The 19,369-nt window shown below is 40.8% G+C and overlaps 1 protein-coding gene and 1 long non-coding RNA gene across 13 annotated transcripts in view; one reads left to right on the top strand and one right to left on the bottom strand.

Moving 5' to 3' along the window:
• The window catches only part of LOC129655623 (uncharacterized), a 10,133-nt gene extending 9,309 nt beyond the window's left edge, over nt 1-824 (bottom strand). For both annotated transcript variants that reach the window (XR_008716060.1, XR_008716061.1), the window contains exon 1: nt 632-824. This is a non-coding gene — a long non-coding RNA (uncharacterized LOC129655623). The remainder of the gene's footprint in view (nt 1-631) is intronic.
• Nucleotides 248-19,369, top strand: ZFP69 (ZFP69 zinc finger protein). Of its 11 annotated transcripts, XM_055586255.1 has the most exons (8): nt 863-1,056; nt 1,372-1,456; nt 2,425-2,507; nt 2,659-3,124; nt 5,056-5,141; nt 12,323-12,449; nt 12,796-12,894; nt 16,765-19,369. In XM_055586255.1, the coding sequence occupies exons 4-8, from the start codon at nt 2,998-3,000 to the stop codon at nt 17,898-17,900; spliced, it is 1,575 nt and encodes a 524-aa protein (XP_055442230.1). In that variant the 5' UTR covers nt 863-1,056; nt 1,372-1,456; nt 2,425-2,507; nt 2,659-2,997; the 3' UTR covers nt 17,901-19,369. The 11 variants fall into 11 exon arrangements, with proteins under 11 accessions (XP_055442235.1, XP_055442233.1, XP_055442239.1 ...); XM_055586258.1 differs by lacking the exons at nt 863-1,056; nt 2,425-2,507 and adding an exon at nt 250-400; XM_055586256.1 differs by lacking the exon at nt 2,425-2,507.

The raw sequence follows: 19,369 nt of genomic DNA, 5'->3' as shown, positions 1-19,369 counted from the left end.
TTAAAATGCAATTAACTAGGGCTGATTAACCATGTGAGTTTCTCTTTATTTTGTAAACATGAGTTTACATTACCACCTTTCCTCATCCCAAAAGAGACTAGAGTTTATCCTCTGGAGAAGGACGAGTTGCTCTGGAATCAGGCACACCAGAGGCAGTACCTAAAAGAGGTCAGGAAGTAACTCAAAATACAGGAAATAATCTTTTCAGTGATGACTAGATTAAAAGTCATTAACAAGTCATAGCAGAAGGTAAAGGCCCTGCTCATTGACATTATTCCTTAGATATGCTTCTTAACTATCTACAGTCAGCCAGAGGGCAGAAGGTTTCCAGTTTGTCTCCATCCTGAATTCCCCTCAGGGGACACCATTCGTGAGGTCTGCAGCGGCTGATGGCTTGATGGTGGGCAATTCACTGGGATGGCAGACAACATTACCATTCTAGATTATTATTATTATCTATTTAATTTTCCCAGAATTAAGATCCAAGAAAGCAGGGACTGAGTTTTGATAACTGGTATTTCCCTAGAGCCTGTAACAATGTGTGAACAGATCTAGGGATTCAGAAGATAGTTGAATAAATGAATGAAGGACAGAGAAAGGGCTTTCGCAGGGGAAGAGCTGGGCAGGTTACCTAGTCTCTTGGGACCGCTGTCAGGAAACGCGGGCGGTCCGCCTGGGTGGCCTCTGTCCAGGGTCTGGCAGTCGTGGGGGCGGCGTGCCCAGGCGCGCTCCGCGGAATCTGGGTTCCGGATTTTCTGGAGCGCCTGCCTCCCCGGAGAGGGCGGACTCTCGCCGTTCCTGATGGGCGGAGCCGGCGGCGGGGCGTGCCGAGCCGCCGGAAGACTCGAGGGTACCGGGTTGATAGCACTGCGGCTGCGCCGGGGGCAGCACCCGGACCTGGGCGAAGGCGAACAGCGGCGCGGGCCACGGCGCTTCGCTACTGCGGAGGGGCCGGGACACCCGGCCTGAGGCCCAGGAGGCGGGGCGCCGGTGGGCCTCGCCACTGCCGCCGGCCTGGCATCAAAGCAGCGGCGGGCGAGCGGTAGCCTAGCCCGGGTCCGTTGCAAGCCGGTTCAGGGTTCCCTTGGCCTTGCGGGTCCCCAAAGCCCAGCTCCCGGGGGTGTGGCTGGGAAAGTGCCGTTGGAGGGGCTGTGGGTTTATCTGGTGCCTCAGCACCCGCCCTAGGCCGCCTCTCAGGAATTTAGAAAAGAGCCTTGGTCCCGTCTGGAGGCCGATAGTCCTTTGGGCTTCAGAAGGAAGCCTGCGTGAATGTTCGGCGTTTTTTAAAAAAGTCATTGTGTTGGGTGTCGATGTGGTCTGTCTATAAAAGGCTGGGAAAAAACAAAATCTCTTACCGGTCCTTCTCTAAAGAGACACCCTCTGGAGCTGAAAGCCTCAAGAACCGGCTCTCTCACGCCCCCCATCTCTGGTCGTACCAGCGTCCACGGCCTCTCTGGTGAGTAGGAAGCTACGCTGTCTGTGTCTGCAGTTTCTTAGGTCCGAGAGAGGCATGTCTGGGACTAGTGAGAAGGGGCGTACTCGAAATGAAGCTTCTCTGTCGTTAACCATTTCGGGAATAAGATTGGAAAGTTTCTCCACTTGGGTAACAAACCATTTTACTTTTCATATGTTTGGGGGCAGGATATTTTTCATATGCTCCAATACAGCTCCTTTCTCTGCATCAGTCACAGCTGAAAACAAGAAGCCAAACACCCTGCCCCACAAACTTCAAAAAGATGGGCCAGCTCCCTTTTTAGGGAGCTAGGACTAGGATTGTTCTTGAAGCCCTAATACACTGTACTTAGTCGCTGTAGAGGCAGGCGACTGTTCAGATGCCAAGGGCTTCCACGAAAGGCGGTTTCCAAAATTTCCTGCCAGGAGCAGTTCTCCAATATTTCTCATTATATTCGAAGTACTATATTTGAGATACTTGAAACTTTAAATTCAGATCTATAATCGTTTTAAAAATAACTTTAAAAAGTAGTGTTGTGGTTGCACATTAAAGCAAAAGGTTTATAATAATGTCTATTAAGGTACTGTATTCCCAACATTGTTACAAGCCTAAAAGAAGTACACTTCTTATATGCATTTTCTAGATGATGAAATGGAAACTCAGAGAACTGAAGTGTCTTAGAGCTTTTAAGTGCCCGTGTCAAGATTCTAACCCAGACTGTCTGATTCCTAAGCTTGCCCTCTTAACTCCCAAGTCTGTCTGTGTCCAAGCAGAAGATGCATGCAGCTTGTTGTTCAGTTGTCAAGTCGTGTCCGACTCTTTGTGACCCCATGGACTGCAGCATGTCAGGCCTCTCTGTCCCTCACCATCTCCCAGAGTTTGCCCAAGTTCATGTCCACTGAATCAGTGATGTCATCCAACCATCTCATCCTCTGTTGCTCTCTTCTTCTTCTACCTTCAATCTTTCCCAGCATCAGGGTCTTTTCCAGTGAGTCGGCTGTTCGCATCAGGTGGCCAAAGTATTGGAGCTTCCAAAGAGGAAAGTCAAGGCAAGGTCTGCGCATGTTTGTGTATCTTTGGTATTTGTGTGTATTTGTGCTGTTTGTGAAAGTGTGTATGGAACTAGAAATTAGAGCTGCATCCAAAGCATAGATTATACTTATTTTCACATTGATACTAAATCTTTGTTTTTGGGTCTTTTTCAGTTTTAAGTATGTTTCTGCAAGTTCTGGAGTTCTATCTGTATGATCAGTTTTCTGGATCCCTCCTCCCTGCCTTTTCCTCCTCTAGAAGAATATGAAGAGGCGTATACTCAGACCTACTCAACCAGCCACCCTGCAATTTTAGAGAGGAATCAGTTTTTCAGAGCTGTGAGAGCCACATCAGCCTCTAGGAGCCCCTAGGTTCTGGTGCCACAGGCACACACAAGAATCCTGAGGCCAGGAGACAGATCACAGGAGGACCACGCAACTGTGAGGCATCTCAGCAGAGGCTCTGGCCGTTTCCTCACCAGAAGTGGACAAGGTCAGTCAGGAGGCATCATCATGCTGCAGCAGCTCCTGATCACCCTGCCCACCGAGGCCAGCACATGGGTGAAATTGCACCATCCAGAGAAGGCCAAGGAGGGGGCGCCCCTGTGGGAGGATGTGACCAAGATGTTTGAAGGAGGAGGTGAGAATAGGCTGATGGATGGGGGATGGAGGAGGAAGAAGGGTTCTCAATCTGCTTGGGGAAAATAGGTACAAACATCATTGAAGTGGTCTCTTGGGGAGAAAATTGGGAGAGACTAGGTCCTTGGGGCTTGTGCTTGGGGATTTGGGGAAAGAGATAGCTGTGTGAGAAAATGTTGGGCTCTTAAGCACTGGGTCCCTGCGACGTGTGCTCCATGCTGCTCCCATCTCCTGTCCTCGAATAAACACAGGACAGGAAGACAGAATTCAGGGTGTTCTCCAGCAGCAGCTGTATAAGTGTGATTTACAGACATCAGAGTCAAAGGTTTCTACCCCCTCAAGCCCTCCAGTGGTTTTCCTTTATTAATCTCAGTCTAGTCCCAAACCAATGCTTTTTCTTTCTTTTCTTCTCCCACTAGAAGGAAGGAAAGACATGCTTGGCTACTCTCACTTTACCTTGAACTGTTTTGAGTTCAGTGGGAAGCATGTCCAAGGTTACACAGTATTTGCTGGCCGGGTCAGGATAGATGGATGCACAGAGGAATTAGCATATCTCATGGGGTCTCTTCGGAGAAGGCAATGGCACCCCACTCCAGTACTCTTGCCTGGAAAATTCCATGGACGGAGGAGCCTGGTAGGCTCCAGTCCATGGGGTCGCTAAGAGTCGGGCACGACTGAGCGACTTCACTTTCACTTTTCACTTTTCATTTTCATGCATTGGAGAAGGAAATGGCAGCCCACTCCAGTATTCTTGCCTGGAGAATCCCAGGGATGGGGGAACCTGGTGGGCTGCCGTCTATGGGGTCGCACAGAGTCGGACACGACTGAAGCAACTTAGCAACAGTAGCAGCAGCAGCATGGGGTCTCTTAGTTCATCTTTAATACTTCAAAAGTCAGACAGGGACTTTTTTAAGCATCTTGATGGATGGAAAAATGAATAATGATCTCTAATGCTAATTATTAATTGATAGAGATAGATATAGACACCGGAGAAGGCAATGGCACCCCACTCTAGTACTCTTGCCTGGAAAATCCCATGGACAGAGGAGCCTGGTAGGCTGCATTCCATGGGGTCGCTAGAGTCGGACACGACTGAGTGACTTCATTTTCACTTTTCACTTTTACGCATTGGAGAAGGAAATGGCAACCCACTCCAGTGTTCTTGCCTGGAGAATCCCAGGGACGGGGAAGCCTGGTGGGCTGCTGTCTATGGGGTTGCACAGAGTCGGACACGACTGAAGTGACTTAGCAGCAGCAGCAGCAGCAGAGATAGAAACATACCTGGATGGAAAGAAGAGAAAGTAGCCTAAATACACTTTATGGTAAAATTCTTTTGGAAGACAAGAGACAGGAAAATTCTTCTGATTGTATTTATCAGAGAAATTTTCACAAAGCAGATAGCACTGAATTGAGCCTTAAAAGATGTCAATCGTTTTTATGGAAGAGTTGGGAAAAAAATACAAAAGTGGGGACCTTAAAGAGTGGTTTAGAGAATGGAGACTATTCTAGTCTCACTGAGGGTTAAGAATGTGGCTGGTGCATGTGTCCCACAGATAAAGGGTGGTGGTTAGAGGAAACTAATGTTGGGAAGATATGCTTCAGGCAGATTGTAGAGTGCCATGAAGTCTGTGGGAAGTGTTTGGATTTTTCTTGCTTGTAAGTGGGGAACCTTTGAGGATTTCTGAACAGAGGAGTGGCCTGGTAGGTCAGTGTTTTTGGACCAGCATTGACCATTGGGAAACATTAATACCCCAATCAATGCACTGCAGGGCCTCCTCATTAAGGAGACTCCAGTCTGCTCCTGAGTCGCTCTGAATGTCTTTCTTTGTGAGTGTATTCAGAGAAGGGCTGTTTTCAGCAGAACTGCAGGCAGTTTTTCTGTTTAATGGGGTAAGGTAAGATGCAAACTTTCTGGCTCTTTTCCTTCCTCAGCTCTGCTATCTCAGGATGCTGATGAGACCCAGGGAGAAAGTTTAAAGGATAAATTGACCCCCGGGACCCCAACAACAGACTCCCAGGTGGGTTGGAGTTTCCTGTCACTTTCTTGGCATGCTTTTTAGTTTTTAAGATTATAATTTGCCCTTTTCTGGGGAGTTGGGTATATTGAGGCTAATGAATTTGCAAATTAGTCTTGTACAGAAAACTGGTCCACAGTGGTGGCAGTTTCCCTCCTCTTAGAAATCGTTTCTTCAGACTTCCATGGCAGTCCAGTGGTAATGACTCTGCACTTCCACTGCAGGGGGTGCAGGTTTGATCCCTGGTTGGGGCCTTAAGATTCCACATGCTGTGTGGCCAAAAAATATTTTTTTAAAAAAATCTTTCTTTCCAGCCAACATCTAATACAAATTTTTGTAGAGAAAGCAAAATGAATGATTTAATTCTAACCCATAAAAACCAATAGGTACCATTTGGGGTCTAAGATAAACCTCAGTTTTCTTGAGTATTTTATACTCAAAAATGGGTGACATCTATCACTCCATGAAGTGGCCCATAGAATAGTGGCATGAGCAGAGGTCAAATAACAGCTAAAGACCTGAGCAGAGAAGAAATGGTCAGGCCATGGAGCATGCACATTAGACAGGCTGGGCAGTTACAACATGGAAACATGTCCTCACCACCTGGTAGACGCACAGGTGAAACAGAGAAGGAAAACTGTAGAGTAAATGTGAAAGGAAGACTTATTAAAGAGGGGACATTATCCGAGGACAGAAGAGTTTTGAGTGAGAACTTGGGTTTTGAAATTGGATGGTACAGAATTTGAACTTATCTCTGGTATTTACTTGCTCTGTGATTTTTTTTTTTTTTAAGGCTTTTTTATGATGCCATTTTCTTTAGCTAATTCAGGTGCTAACATCTTTTAGGATTGAAATGCATTCCAGGGCTATTTCCAGTAATATGGAAGAAATAGTAATATTCTAATTATTTGGAGAGTTACCTTATCTCTGCATTCCACTTTTCTTTAATTCTCACCTCCTGACAGTTAAAAATACTGGTGGGATTCTTAGCACTGGGAAAAGATTAAATTTCTTAAAATTGAGATATAATTTATATATAGGAAAAACACTTAAGAAAGTATATGGTTCTATTTTGACATTTATACACCATGTAACCAAGTTGAGCATTTCTGCCTCTCAGAATGTTCACTTGTGCCCCTTTCCAATCAAAACTCTGGCCCCCAGTAGAGAGACAGTACATGGGATTTCTGCATTATTTCTTACAACTGCATGTAAATCTATGATTAAAATTATCTTATAAATCTATAATCTCAAAATAAAAACTTTGAGAAAGAATCTGTATGTGGCAGTGGTTAGGTATAATGCTCTACAAATGTCAGGTTAAGTTGATTGATAGGTGTTCAGATCTACATCCTTGATAAATTTTTGTCTACTTGTTCGATCACTTAGTGAGAGGAGGGTTAAAATCTCTAATTATTGTGATTTTGTTCATATCTTCCTTTAGTTCTGTCAAGTCAAATTCTGTTGTCAGGCACATATACACGTAGGATTATTGTCTTCTTAATGAGCTGACCATTTATCTTTAGGAAATGTCTCATCATATTCTTTTTCCTAAGCCCACTTTGTCTGATTTAATGTAACTTCTCCAGTGTTTTTAGTTATTGTTGGTATGGTATAGCTTTTTTCATTCTTTTACTTATTTGTGCCTTTATATTTAAAGTGTGGCCCTTCTTAGATACAGCTGGGCCTTGCATGCTTAGTCTGTTAACAGTTACATAATCATTGATATGGAGCTTCCCAGGTGGCTCAGTGGGTAAGGAATCCACCTACAGGATTTCCCTGGTGGCCCAGTAGCTAAGACTCTGTGCTTCCAATGCAGGAGGCCTGGGTTTGATCCCTGGTCAGGGAACTAGATCCCACATGCCACAACTAAAGATCCTGCATGCTGCAACAAAGACCCAGTGCAGCCCAAAAAACCCCAAAACAATCCGTCTGCAATGCAGGACACGCAGGAGACGTGGGTTCAGTGTCCTGGGTAGGGAAGATCGCTTGGAGGAGGGCATGGCAATTCACTCCAGTATTCTTGCCTGAAGAATCCCAAGGACAAGAGGAGCCTGGCGGGCTATAGTCCATAGAGCCACAAAGAGTAGGACACAACAGAAGTGACTGAGCACACAGGCAATCACTGATATGCTTGGAATTTAAGTGTATATTCTTGTCCTTTGCTGTTTGTCAAACCTATTCTTTCATTTCTTTGTTCTTTCTCTCCTGCCCTCTTTTGGATTGTGAAGTTTTTTAGTATTCTATTTTATGTCCTCTAATGACTTTTTTAGCTATACTTTGATTTGTTTTTAGTGGTTGTCCTGGCCATTACAATATGCATTTTAAACATGTCACAGTTGAATTACTATTATACTGTTTCACAAAGAATATGAAAATCATATTTTCCTATTTACTCTTCCCATTCTTTGTGTGTTGTCATCATGCTTTTCACTTTACATGTTATATACCCCATAATACATGTCCTTATTTTTGCTTTTAACACTAAGAGTTAAAGTCTCATAAGAGATTAAGAAAAGGAAAAAAAATGAGCCTTTCATATTTGCCCACATATTTACCAGTGCAGGCTTTCCTGGTGGCTCAGACAGTAAAGGATCCGCCTACAATGCAGGAGACCTGGGTTTGATCCCTGGGTTAGGAAGATCCCCTGGAGAAGGAAATGTCAACCCACTCCAGTTCTCTTACCTGGAGAATTCCAAGGACAGAGGAGCCTGGTAGGCTCCAGTCCATAGGGGTCACAAAGAGTCGGACACAACTAAGTGACTTTCTTTCACTTTACCAGTTGGAGCACTTTTCAGTCCTTCCTTTAGGTTCTAAGTTTCTGACATCATTTCCCTTCAGCCTAAAGAACATCATTTAGCATTCCCTGTAGTGTGGGTCTTCAGATGACGAATTCTCACAGCTTTGGCGATCTAGAAATGTCTTTATATGGTCTTCCTATTAGAGGATCTTTTACTGGATATAGAATTCTAGGGTGACCATTTTTTTCTTTTAAGCACTTTAAGGATGTTCCATTGTCTTTTGGTTTATATTGCTTCAGATAAAAAGTGAGCTATTTTTCTTATTCTTTATCCAGATGTGACATGTCTTTTTGTTTATTTTATACTAACTTTTCTGGTTTTCCTGTTCTTCCTTTCTTACTTTCTTTTCACTACTTTTATAATCTTCCCTTTTATCTTTGCTCTTCAGCAGTTTTAATGATGTGCATAGACATGGTGGAGAAGGCAATGGCACCCCACTCCAGTACTCTTGCCTGGAAAATCCCATGGACGGAGGAGCCTGGTAGGCTGCAGTCCTTGGTGTCGCTAAGAGTCGGGGACGACTGAAAGACTTCATTTTCACTTTTCACTTTCATGCATTGGAGAAGGAAATGGCAACCCACTCCAGTATTCTTGCCTGGAGAATCCCAGGGACAGAGGAGCCTAGTGGGCTGCCGTCTATTGGGTCGCACAGAGTCGGACACGACTGAAGTGACTTAGCAGCATAGACATGGTATTCTTTGAATTTTTTTTTTTTTGGTGGAGGATTTGCTGCCTTTTGTATTTATAGGTTGATTTTTTTTTTTTAATCAACTTGGAAATTTTTCAGCCTTTATTTCTTCAAATATTCTTTTCTTCTCATTCTTCTCCTTCTGAGATTTTAATTACATGTATATTAGACCATGTGATATTATCCCCCCCTCTTTTTTTTTCTTTTTCTCTCTTGGTGCTTCCATTTGAATACTGTCTATTGACCTGTGTTAAGTTTCATTGATCTTGTCTTCATCAGGGTCTATTTGATGTTAAGCCCATCCAGTGGATTTTTCAGATATTGTATTTTTCAGTTGTAGAATTGTTTTTTAGTTTTTTTTTTGGCATTTCTATCTCTCCTCAATTACCCTGACATTTTGACCTATTCCATCCATATTTTATTGTAAACTCTTCAACATATATTTTAATAATTGCTTTAAATTTCTTGTCTGCTTCTTACAGTGACTTGGTGACCTAGGTTTGTTTCTTATGTTTTTATTTCTTGATTATAGGTCAGATTTTCCTCCATCACTTGCCTAATACTTTTTTATTATGGTTCAGATATTCTGTATAAAAGAACAGTGGAGGATGAAATATGCATAGATAGATCCATTTCCCCATCAGCCTGGAAGGACATTGGTATTGAGAATAACTACAATGGCTTCCAGTTTTTTAATGAAACCTCAGATGTGTGGCCTCCTGGCCAAGCATCTGCAATTTCATATTGTTAGAGCAATCATTGTATCGCTGGGAGTTGCAACTTTCTACAAGTTTGCTTTGGTGAACCAAGAAAGACAGAATAAAGGACAGAAATGGCAAGGACCTAACATAAGCAGAAAAGATTAAGAAGAGGTGGCAAGAATACACAGAAAAACTGTACAAAAAAGATTTAATGACCCAGATAATCGTTTTGGTGTGGTCACTCACCTAGAGTCAGACATCTTGGAGTGTGCAGTCAAGGCAGCCTTAGGAAGCATTACTACAAGCAAAGCTAGTGGAGGTGATAGAATTCCAGTTGAACTGTTTCAAATCCTAAAAGATGATGCTGTGAAAGTGCTGCACTCAATATGCCAACAAATTTGGAAAACTCAGCAATGGCCACAGGACTGGAAAAGGTCAAGTTTTCATTCCAGTCCCAAAGAAAGGCAATGCCAAAGAATGTTCAAATTACTTTACAGTTGTGCTCATTTCACATGCTAGCAAGGTAATACTCAAAATACTTTAAGCTAGGCTTCAAAAATATGTGAACTAAGAACTTCCAGATGTTCAAGCCAGATTTAGAAAAGGCAGAGGAACCCCGAGATCAAATTGTCAACATCTGTTGGATCATAGAAAAAGCAAGGGAATTAAAAAAAAAAATCCACTTCTGCTTCATTGACTCTGCTAAAGCCTTTGACTGTGTGGATTACAACAAACTGTGGAAAATTCTTAATGAGATGGGAATACCAGACCACTTTACTTGTCTCCTGAAAAACCTGTATGCGGGTCAAGAAGCAACAGTAGAACTGGACATAGAACAATGGACTGGTTCAAAATTGGGAAAGGAGTATGTCAAGGCTATATATTGTCACCCTGCTTATTTAACTTCTATCCAGAGTTCGTCATGTGAGATGCTGGGCTGGATGAATCACAAGCTGAAATCAAGATTGCCAGGAGAAATGTCAACAACCTCAGATATGCAGATGATACCAGCATAATGGCAGAAAGTCAAGAGGAACTAAAGAGCCTCTTGATGAAGGTGAAAGAGGAGAGTGAAAAAGCTGGCTTAAAACTCAACATTCAAAAAACTAAGATCAGGGCATCTAGTTCCATCACTTAATGGCAAATAGATGGGGGAAAAATGGAAACAGTGGCAGGTTTTATTTTCTCCTGCTCCAAAGCAGGGCTCCAAAATCACTGTGAATGGTGACTGCAGCCATGAAATTAAAAGATGCTTGCTCCTTGGAAGAAAAACTGTGACAAAGCTAGACAGCATATTAAAAAGCAGAGATATCACTTTGCTGACAAAGGTCCATTTAGTCAAAGCTGTGGTTTTTCCAGTTGTTGTGTGTAGATGTGAGAGTTGGACCATAAAGAAGGCTGAGCCCCGAAGATGCTTTCAGACTGTGGTGCTGGAGAAGACTCTTGAGAGTCCCTTGGACAGCAAGGAGATCAAACCAGTCAATCCTAAAGGAAAACAACCCTGAATATTCATTAGAGGGACTGATGCTGAAGCTGAAGCTCCAATACTTTGGCCGTCTGAGGAGAAGAGCCGATTTATAGAAAAGACCCTGATGCTGGAAAAGATTGAGGGCAGGAGGAGAAGGGGGGCGACAGAGAATGAAATGGTTGGATGGCATCACTGACTCAATGGACATGAGTTTGAGCAAACTCCAGGACAGAGTGAAGGACAGGGGAGCCTGGTGTGCTGCAGTCCATGGGGCAGCAGAGTCAGACATGACTTAGCGACTTAACAACAAACAACAAGAATGCCGGCATATGCAGATTCTGCAGAAAGTATGGTTCTGTGAAAAATTTTAAGGTGATGAGAAAGGCTGGTATCTTTCAGAGTGCAAAATGATTTCAGAATGTAAAAAATTTCTTTGGGTTGCGTTGCATGAAATTCATCCCTGACCTGTGTTTGTTAATTGTGAAGCATGAATATCTGGGCTATGGAATAGTTTCTCTTGATAAATAAACAATAAATAAATGTATATATGTATAGATAGATAGATATAGTCTGTTTGTTTTGTCTGTTCTGTTTATTTGCAGAAAACTCTAAGCCTTTTCCTCTTGACTGGTGGTTAAGGTGAGGGACTGATTATTCATATTTTTCCTAGAGCTGTGGCTGAGCTCTGGCTGAGATGCACTTTAGTTTGATTGAATTCACTTTTTTTCTTTTTTTAGTTGCATGGCATGTGGGATCTTAGCTCCCAACCTTGGTCTGAACCCATACCCCCTGCAGTGGAAGGTATGGACCTTCCACCGCCAGGGTCCTTGATTGAGTTCACTTCTGATTAACCCAGCTACTAGCACCCCATGCCATCAGTGCTGAAGGGCTGATCCTTTTTATCTGTTCAGTATTTGAGCTAAGGAAGAGCTCGATCACAGTTCCAAACCGTTTTGTTCATCTTGCATTAAACTCCAGCAGGGCCCCAGATTTCAGCCCTGGAGGAATGCATTTGTCTTTTTGACAGTAAGTACTGAAAGCCTCTCTCCCCGTCCCCTGGACCCTCTGGTCTCATCTACTTCCACTTGCCCGCCTCCAGCAATCCTGGCCACTCTCCTGCTCCTCAGACAAGCCAAGGACATGCACTCCTCAGGTCCTTTGTTCCTGCTTGGAATGCTCTCCCCTCAGATTTCTGTGTGGCTCTTTCCTACTGAGTTCATGTCTCTGTTTGAATATCCCCCTTTTAGGAAGACTTACCCTAACACCCTACACGAAAGATCTTCCCCATCCTCACTGTGGCTCTCCCTGGTGCCATTATCCTGCTTCATTTTGTTGTTTCCTAAGACACATATAATAACCATCTGTCCTTCCATATATTGTTTATGATAGTCTCCAGGGAATTACCAAACAGATCCAGAGGAGACTCCCAGTAAAACTAATTTAGAATCTCTCAGAAGACTGTCAGAACATATTGGATCTTGATGGAGGTGGTCTCAGGCTGAAAAGGAATATATTGGATATTCTAGGAACTGTTGACCTTCAAGGACATATCTGTGGACTTCACCCAGGAGGAGTGGGGGCAGCTGGCGCCTGCTCACCGGAATCTGTACCGGGAGGTGATGCTGGAGAACTATGGGAATCTGGTCTCAGTGGGTAAGGACAGGCTACACATACATCCAGAATCCTGCCTATTAACAGGATTAATATTTAATTTAGTATTAATAATTCCTAAATTATTAAAAGCAGTAGATTCCCTGGAGCCTGGCCTTGGGTTCTGTGTTGGAGATGGATGTTGCTTACCTTTGAAAACAAGTCAGAACATACCTGAATCTCTTCCCTTCGGGGAACACTTTACTTTGTAGAGCGAGAATAGGAAAGCATGCTATGGTGCCCCTTTCCATCTTCAGAGACCCTAAATACCTGAGGATTGAAACTACATCCCAGGGATGGTTCTTTGACCTCAACATAAATATTCATACCCTTTTTTTCACTCCATAAGCAGGTTGTCAGCTTTCCAAACCTAGTGTAATTTCCCAGTTGGAGAAAGGAGAAGAGCCATGGATGACAGAGAAAGAAGGCCCAGGAGATCCCAATTCAGGTGAGCCAAGGCAGATGGTGCCTTTTAATATGTAGGCCAAAGTGCCCAGCATCTTCCCAGGCTGCGGAAAGGCTGAGCGGGTGGACAGGCATGCTCTGAACTAGATTTCATCCCTCTGTCTGCAGTCCTTTTCTTCATCTGACCTAGCAGAAGTCTGTGGAGTTGGAGGGAAGATAAGTCTTCTCTTCATTAAGGTTTTCCTTCTTTCTTCAATATCCTAAAGTCTGCCAATCGAAAGCTCCTTTCCCCATGCTCTGAGATGTACGTAGTAGTCTCTTCTCACAGAAAGCAGATCTCTTTTCAGGACTCTCACTGCATTCTCCAGATCTTTAATCTTCTCTCTTGCATCCTATTTCCACTTTTCATCAACTTTCATTTTATAATCTTAACTTTGAGTCTCACTCTCCTTTGAACTAAAGTATCCTTATTTATTGTAACAAATGTTTTATGGAAAATCCTGCAAGAAAAATGACCATGGGATTCCTTTTCATCAAATCCAGTGATCTTTAACAGTCTTCTTAAACTTCGTTTTTATTGCGAAATATTTTAGACATTCAGAAAGGCAGAGGACATTACAATAAATTGCTATGTACTTTCTACCAAGATTAAGAAATAAAACAGAGTTTAAATCCCAGTACTCCCATCTTTGCTTGAGAAATAACCAACTCTTCTGACTTTAAACATTGTCATTCCTATATGTGTCTTTATATTTGTATTGTATGTGTATATTCCCAAAAAATATATATTATTTTTTGAATTTATTTTTTATTGAAAGATAATTGTATTTATAATATTGTGTTCATTTCTGCCATATATCAACATGTATCAGCCATAGGTATACATATGTCCCCTCCCTCTTGAACTTCCTTCTCACCTTCCACCCCATCCCACCCTTCTAGGTTGTCACGGAGACCTGGTTTGAGTTCTCTGAGTCATACAGCAAATTCCCACTGGCCATGTGTTTTGCATATGATGGTGTATATGTTTCCATGCTACTCTCTCCATTCATTCCACCCTCTCCTTCCCCCCACTCACTTATTTCCATAAGTCTATTCTCTATGTCTGCATCTCCATTGCTGCCCTGAATATAGGTTCATCAGTACCTCTTTCTAGATTCCTTATAAATGTGTTAATATACAATTTTTTTTTCTCTTTCTGACTTTCTTCAGTTTGTATAATAGGCTTTAGTTTCATCTACCTCATTAGCACTTACTCACGTTCCCTTTTATGGCTGAGTAATATTCCACTGTATATATGTACTACAGCTTCTTTATCCATTCATCTGTCAATGGACATCTAGGTTGCTTCCATATCCTAGCTATAGTAAATAGTGCATCAGTGAACATTGGGGTATGTGTGTCTTTTTCAGTTATGGTTTTCTCAGGATATATGCCCAGTGGTGGGATTGTTGGGTCATATGGTAGTTTTATTCCTAGTTTTTTAAGAAATCTCCATACTGTCTTGCACAGTGGTCATACCAATTTGTATTCCCACCAACAGTGCAAGAGGTTCCCTTTTCTCCACACCCTCTCCAGAATTTATTGCTTGTAAATTTTGTGATGATAGCCATTCTGACCAGTGTGAGGTGATATATCACTGTAGTTTTGATTTGCATTTCTGTAGTAATGAGTGATATTGAGCATCTTTTCATGTGTTTACTAGCCATCTGTATGCCTTCTTTGGAGAAATGTCTATTTAGGTGTTTTGCCCACTTTTTTATTGGGTTGTTTTGTTTTTCTGGTATTGAATTGCATGAACTGCTTGTATATTTTGGAAATTAATCCTTTGTCAGTTGTTTCATTTGCTATTATTTTCTCCCATTCTGAGGGGTTTCTTTTCACCTTGTTTATAATTTCCTTTGCTATGCAAAATTTTTCAGTTTAATTATATCCCACTTGTTTATTTTTATTTTTATTTCCGTTACTCTAGGAGGTGGATCATAGAGGATCTTGCTGTGACTTATAGCACATAAATTACTACTTATAATACTGTTTTGCATATTCTTACTCTTGAAAAAAATGGTATATGTACTTCTTCCACTTGCTTTTCTCATTCAACACTGTTGATATTTACCCATATTATTCATTCATATTTATCCATATCATTCATTTCCATTGAGTTAATAAAGCACAATTTATCCATTTTCCTGTTGATAGAAATTTGGGGGTTACAGAGATAATGCAATAAAACTTTGTATATGTAACTTCTTGTGTAAGTATGTAAGTATTTCTCTGAGATATTTGATAGAAGCAGACTTGTTGGGTCATGGAGCAGCTTACCTTTATGTTTCAGGAAATTGTTCTTCAAAGTAGTTGCACCAGTTGGTACTCCCATCTGAGAGTTTTGAGAGGTTCTAGAACTCAGCATCTTTGTCAACACTTGGCATTGTCAAACTTTCACATTTTTATAAATTCAGTGGTTGAATATGGTGTCTTGTTTTTTCATTTTCATGATTACTAATAAGAGGGAGCATGTTTTTAATGTTTGTTAGCCATCCTTCCAGGATTTCTTTTCCGCATTACAGTCAAACACTTTACAGTCTGAGCCACCAGGGAAGCCCTTCTATAAATTACCTGTTTATATCCTTGCAAATCTTTCTATTATTTTTTCCTTATTGATTTATAGAAAAAATATATATTATTTTATATCTTTAAAATTTTATTTTCCATATTTAGATTTGAATCTGCATATATTTTATATATAGTGTGAGGTGAGGCTCTAGTTTAACTTTTTACATGTGGATAATAAGCCCAAGAACCATTTATTGAATAGTTTATGCTACTTGGTCACCTGCCAAGTTTCTTTATATGCCTGAGTCTATTTCTGGGCTCTATCTATTCTGTTCCATTTTTCTATTTTCTATCCTTACTCTAATGTCAGACTGTCTTAATTACTGTATTTCATAGTGAGATTCAATATCTTGTTCTTCAAAATTGTCCTGGCTATTGTTAGCCCCTTGCTTTTCCATATGAATTACATAATGAGTGCATCAATTACGCACACAAATTCTCTGGTGGTATTTTGATTGGAATATATTGAATCTATAGATCAATTTAGAGGGGAATTAATGTTATGATATTGAGTCCTGTTGTCTAGGAACGTGGTATATTGTTCCACTTATTGATATTTTCTAATTTTTTAAAATAAATTTTCAGGATTTTCCCCCATAAAAGTCTTGTATACATTACACATCTTTTGTCAGATTCATCCTGAAGGACATACATTTTATTGCTATTCGTTTTTTTATTTTTTAGCCACACTGCATATCTTGTGGGATTTTAGCTCCTTGATGAAGCATTGAACCCTCACCCTCAGCTGTGAAAGCTTGGAGTGCTAATCACTGGACCGCCAGGGAATTCCCTCAACCTGTTTTCTGAACTAGCTGGAGTGGGAAGGGGGAAATCTTTTTATCTTTCTGAGAATGTTTTCCAAAAAGAGTTATCAGTTAAAAAGCCACTGTTAAGACATAGCCCTGAAATATCATTTTTTAGTATTAATAGAAAGAAGAAGATTAAAATGTTCAAATTTTTACTCTGTATATAAAATCACACTTTTACCTTGTTCATCGTGTCTTAATTTCCCATTACCTTTCCAGGCTACATAACCATATTTAAATACACTCAGAATTTCATGGAACTTCCATGGTACTCCAGTGGTTAAGACTGCATGCTCCCAATGCAGGGGGCACAGGTTGGATCTCTGGTCAGGAAACTAAGAACCCACATGCCTCATGCAAAAAATAAATATACTCAAAATTTCATGTACTTCACATGTATTGTTATCTAAATCTGTATTCCATACCCAGTATAATAATTGATTTTTCAAAGCAAAATGAATATGAGTTATTTGCATTTTTTCCATTTCTTTCAGACTTGAAGAGTAAAACAGAAACCAGTGCATCAAATGCAAAATACAACATTTTACAAGAACAGTTATATCATGGCATGATGATGGAAAGGTTCATGAGGGATGATGTCATTTATCCCACATTGAAGAAAGTCTCAAAATATGATGATGAGTTAGAAAAGCACCGGGATCACCATGGAAGAAATGTGAGACAAACCATTATGACCCATAAGAAGAGAAGCCAAGAAACTTACAAATTTGGCAAAAATATCGTGAGTTCAAATGTTGTTATAGAACAGAGGCTCCGTAAATGTGACGCACCTAGAAAGAGAAACAAATGCAAATCAGATTTGATTAATCATCCAACAAGTTACATAAGAGTAAAAACCTATGAATGTAATATATGTGAAAAGGCCTTCAAACAACCCATTCACCTTACTGAACACATGAGAATTCATACTGGTGAGAAACCTTTCAGATGTAAGGAATGTGGTAGGGCCTTCAGTCAAAGTGCATCCCTTACCACACACCAGAGAATCCATACTGGTGAGAAGCCCTTTGAATGTGAAGAATGTGGCAAAGCCTTCAGACATCGCTCATCTCTTAATCAGCATCATAGAACCCACACTGGGGAGAAACCCTACATATGTGATAAATGTCAGAAAGCTTTCAGCCAGAACATTAGCTTGATCCAGCATTTGAGAACTCATTCTGGAGAGAAACCCTTTACGTGCAATGAATGTGGGAAAACCTTTAGACAGATTAGACACCTTAGTGAACATATAAGAATTCATACTGGGGAAAAGCCCTATGCATGTACTGCATGTTGTAAAACCTTTAGTCATAGAGCTTATCTGACACATCACCAGAGAATCCATACTGGGGAAAGACCCTACAAATGTAAAGAATGTGGGAAAGCCTTTAGGCAGAGGATACACCTTAGCAACCATAAAACTGTTCATACAGGAGTGAAAGCATATGAATGCAACCGCTGTGGAAAAGCATACAGGCATGATTCATCCTTTAAAAAACATCAGAGGCATCACACAGGAGAAAAACCTTATGAATGTAATGAATGTGGAAAAGCCTTCAGCTATAATTCATCACTAACTCGACACCATGAAATACACAGAAGAAATGTCTTCCAAAATAGTATCTGAAAACAGATTATGCACCATGAGAACAAAAGCTAAATCTAAATCAATAACTCTGTGCTTTGAATTTTAGGACTCTAAATTTGAGGAATTGACAGAATGATGCCAACTTCTAGTTTTGCTCATTGTGTAAATAAACACTACATTGATAACTACTATTTACTAATACCTCCACACAAAGTTACTTAATCGAGAATAAAAGATGGCCCTTCAAATTAAATTCAACAATATAGAAAATTTTGTACATCATTATTTTTATGACTTCATGGTAGATTAATAAATTGTTTTTCTTGGGCATTCACAGATACAGGCCAGCATTTGGAAACTACTGTTTAAAACATCACCACCACCCCTAATTTTTTAATTAAAATTTTATTTTTTTGATGGGGAAACCCTTCACATGGTATAAATTTCAAAAGGTATGGTCAGTTTTGTAAGTGAAAAGCCTTCTTTCTCCATCCTTCACACAAAATTCTACCTACAGGCAACCATTTTTTATAACTCATATTTTGTACACCCTTCGAGAGAGCTTTCTGTTTAAATTCAAGAGAATACAAGCATACATTTTTTTTACTTTTAAGCATAAATCACAGCTCCCTAAACAAATGCATATTACTTTTATTACTTCACTGTGTATCATGGAGGTTATTCCATATCAGTAAACAAAGTGCCTACTTGTTCTTAACAGCTGTATAGTATTCCATGGTTTGAATGTACTTTATTTAGCCATTTCATTGTAGATGACCTTTTGGATTTCCAGTCTTTTATTTATATAATTTTTCAGTGAATACTCTTACACATTTTTTTTGTTTCTCACATGTAAGAAGATGCAGAGGGTAAATTCCTAGAATGGGAATTTCTGTGCTAAAGGGTATGTGCATTTGTATGATGGATACTGCCAAACTGACCTTCAGAGAGGTTTGACCAATTTATTTTCCTACTAGCAAGATAGAGAAGCCATGTGGGAGCCATATCTGGTACTGAAGCATCTCCAGCAGCCTTATAATCCATTAAAGAAGTATCAGTTTATCTCAATAACATAGCCTAGAAGTACAGTCTAAGCTCATCCCCCAAAAGAGCAGTACTTGCCATCCCTGGAGTCAGCATTAGCTGGATCTTATCAAATAGCAGCCAAGGCAACCAGTCTCTGTTGGAGAAGAAAACAGCTCTCCACCAACTGCTCCAGTCCCTAACTTCTGAGGTTGGAACTGTCTGATGAAGTATAGTCACTTAAGAGACTGATCCACCTGCCTTAGCAAGTATAATCCTGGCTACAACATCTTTGTTTGGAATGGAGGAAAATGGACAGTTCAGTCAGGATACTTAAGATGGCAGGCTAAACTACAAAGGATCAACTGACCATACATAGCATTTTATGGCTATGTTAGTGAGTTACAGTTCACTTGTGGAAGGAGACAGAAATGAGATAGGACATGACTTTCTAATTAATAAACATTAATTAATGAGAGCATTAA

The sequence above is a fragment of the Bubalus kerabau genome, chromosome 6 (assembly GCF_029407905.1).
Source record: "Bubalus kerabau isolate K-KA32 ecotype Philippines breed swamp buffalo chromosome 6, PCC_UOA_SB_1v2, whole genome shotgun sequence".
NCBI lineage: Eukaryota > Metazoa > Chordata > Mammalia > Artiodactyla > Bovidae > Bubalus > Bubalus kerabau.
The sequence above is the reverse complement of the archived record's forward strand: the minus strand, read 5'-3'. Positions and strand labels throughout refer to the sequence as shown.

What these genes read in the sequence shown, in the direction of transcription:
- ZFP69 (XM_055586258.1), top strand. Translation starts at nt 2,998, where the DNA reads ATGCTGCAGCAGCTCCTGATCACCCTGCCCACCGAGGCCAGCACATGG. An exon ending in CAAGATGTTTGAAGGAGGAG is followed by an intron (nt 3,125 to 5,055) that starts GTGAGAATAGGC and finishes TTCCTTCCTCAG; the next exon opens with CTCTGCTATCTCAGGATGCT. An exon ending in CCCCAACAACAGACTCCCAG is followed by an intron (nt 5,142 to 12,322) that starts GTGGGTTGGAGT and finishes TGGATATTCTAG; the next exon opens with GAACTGTTGACCTTCAAGGA.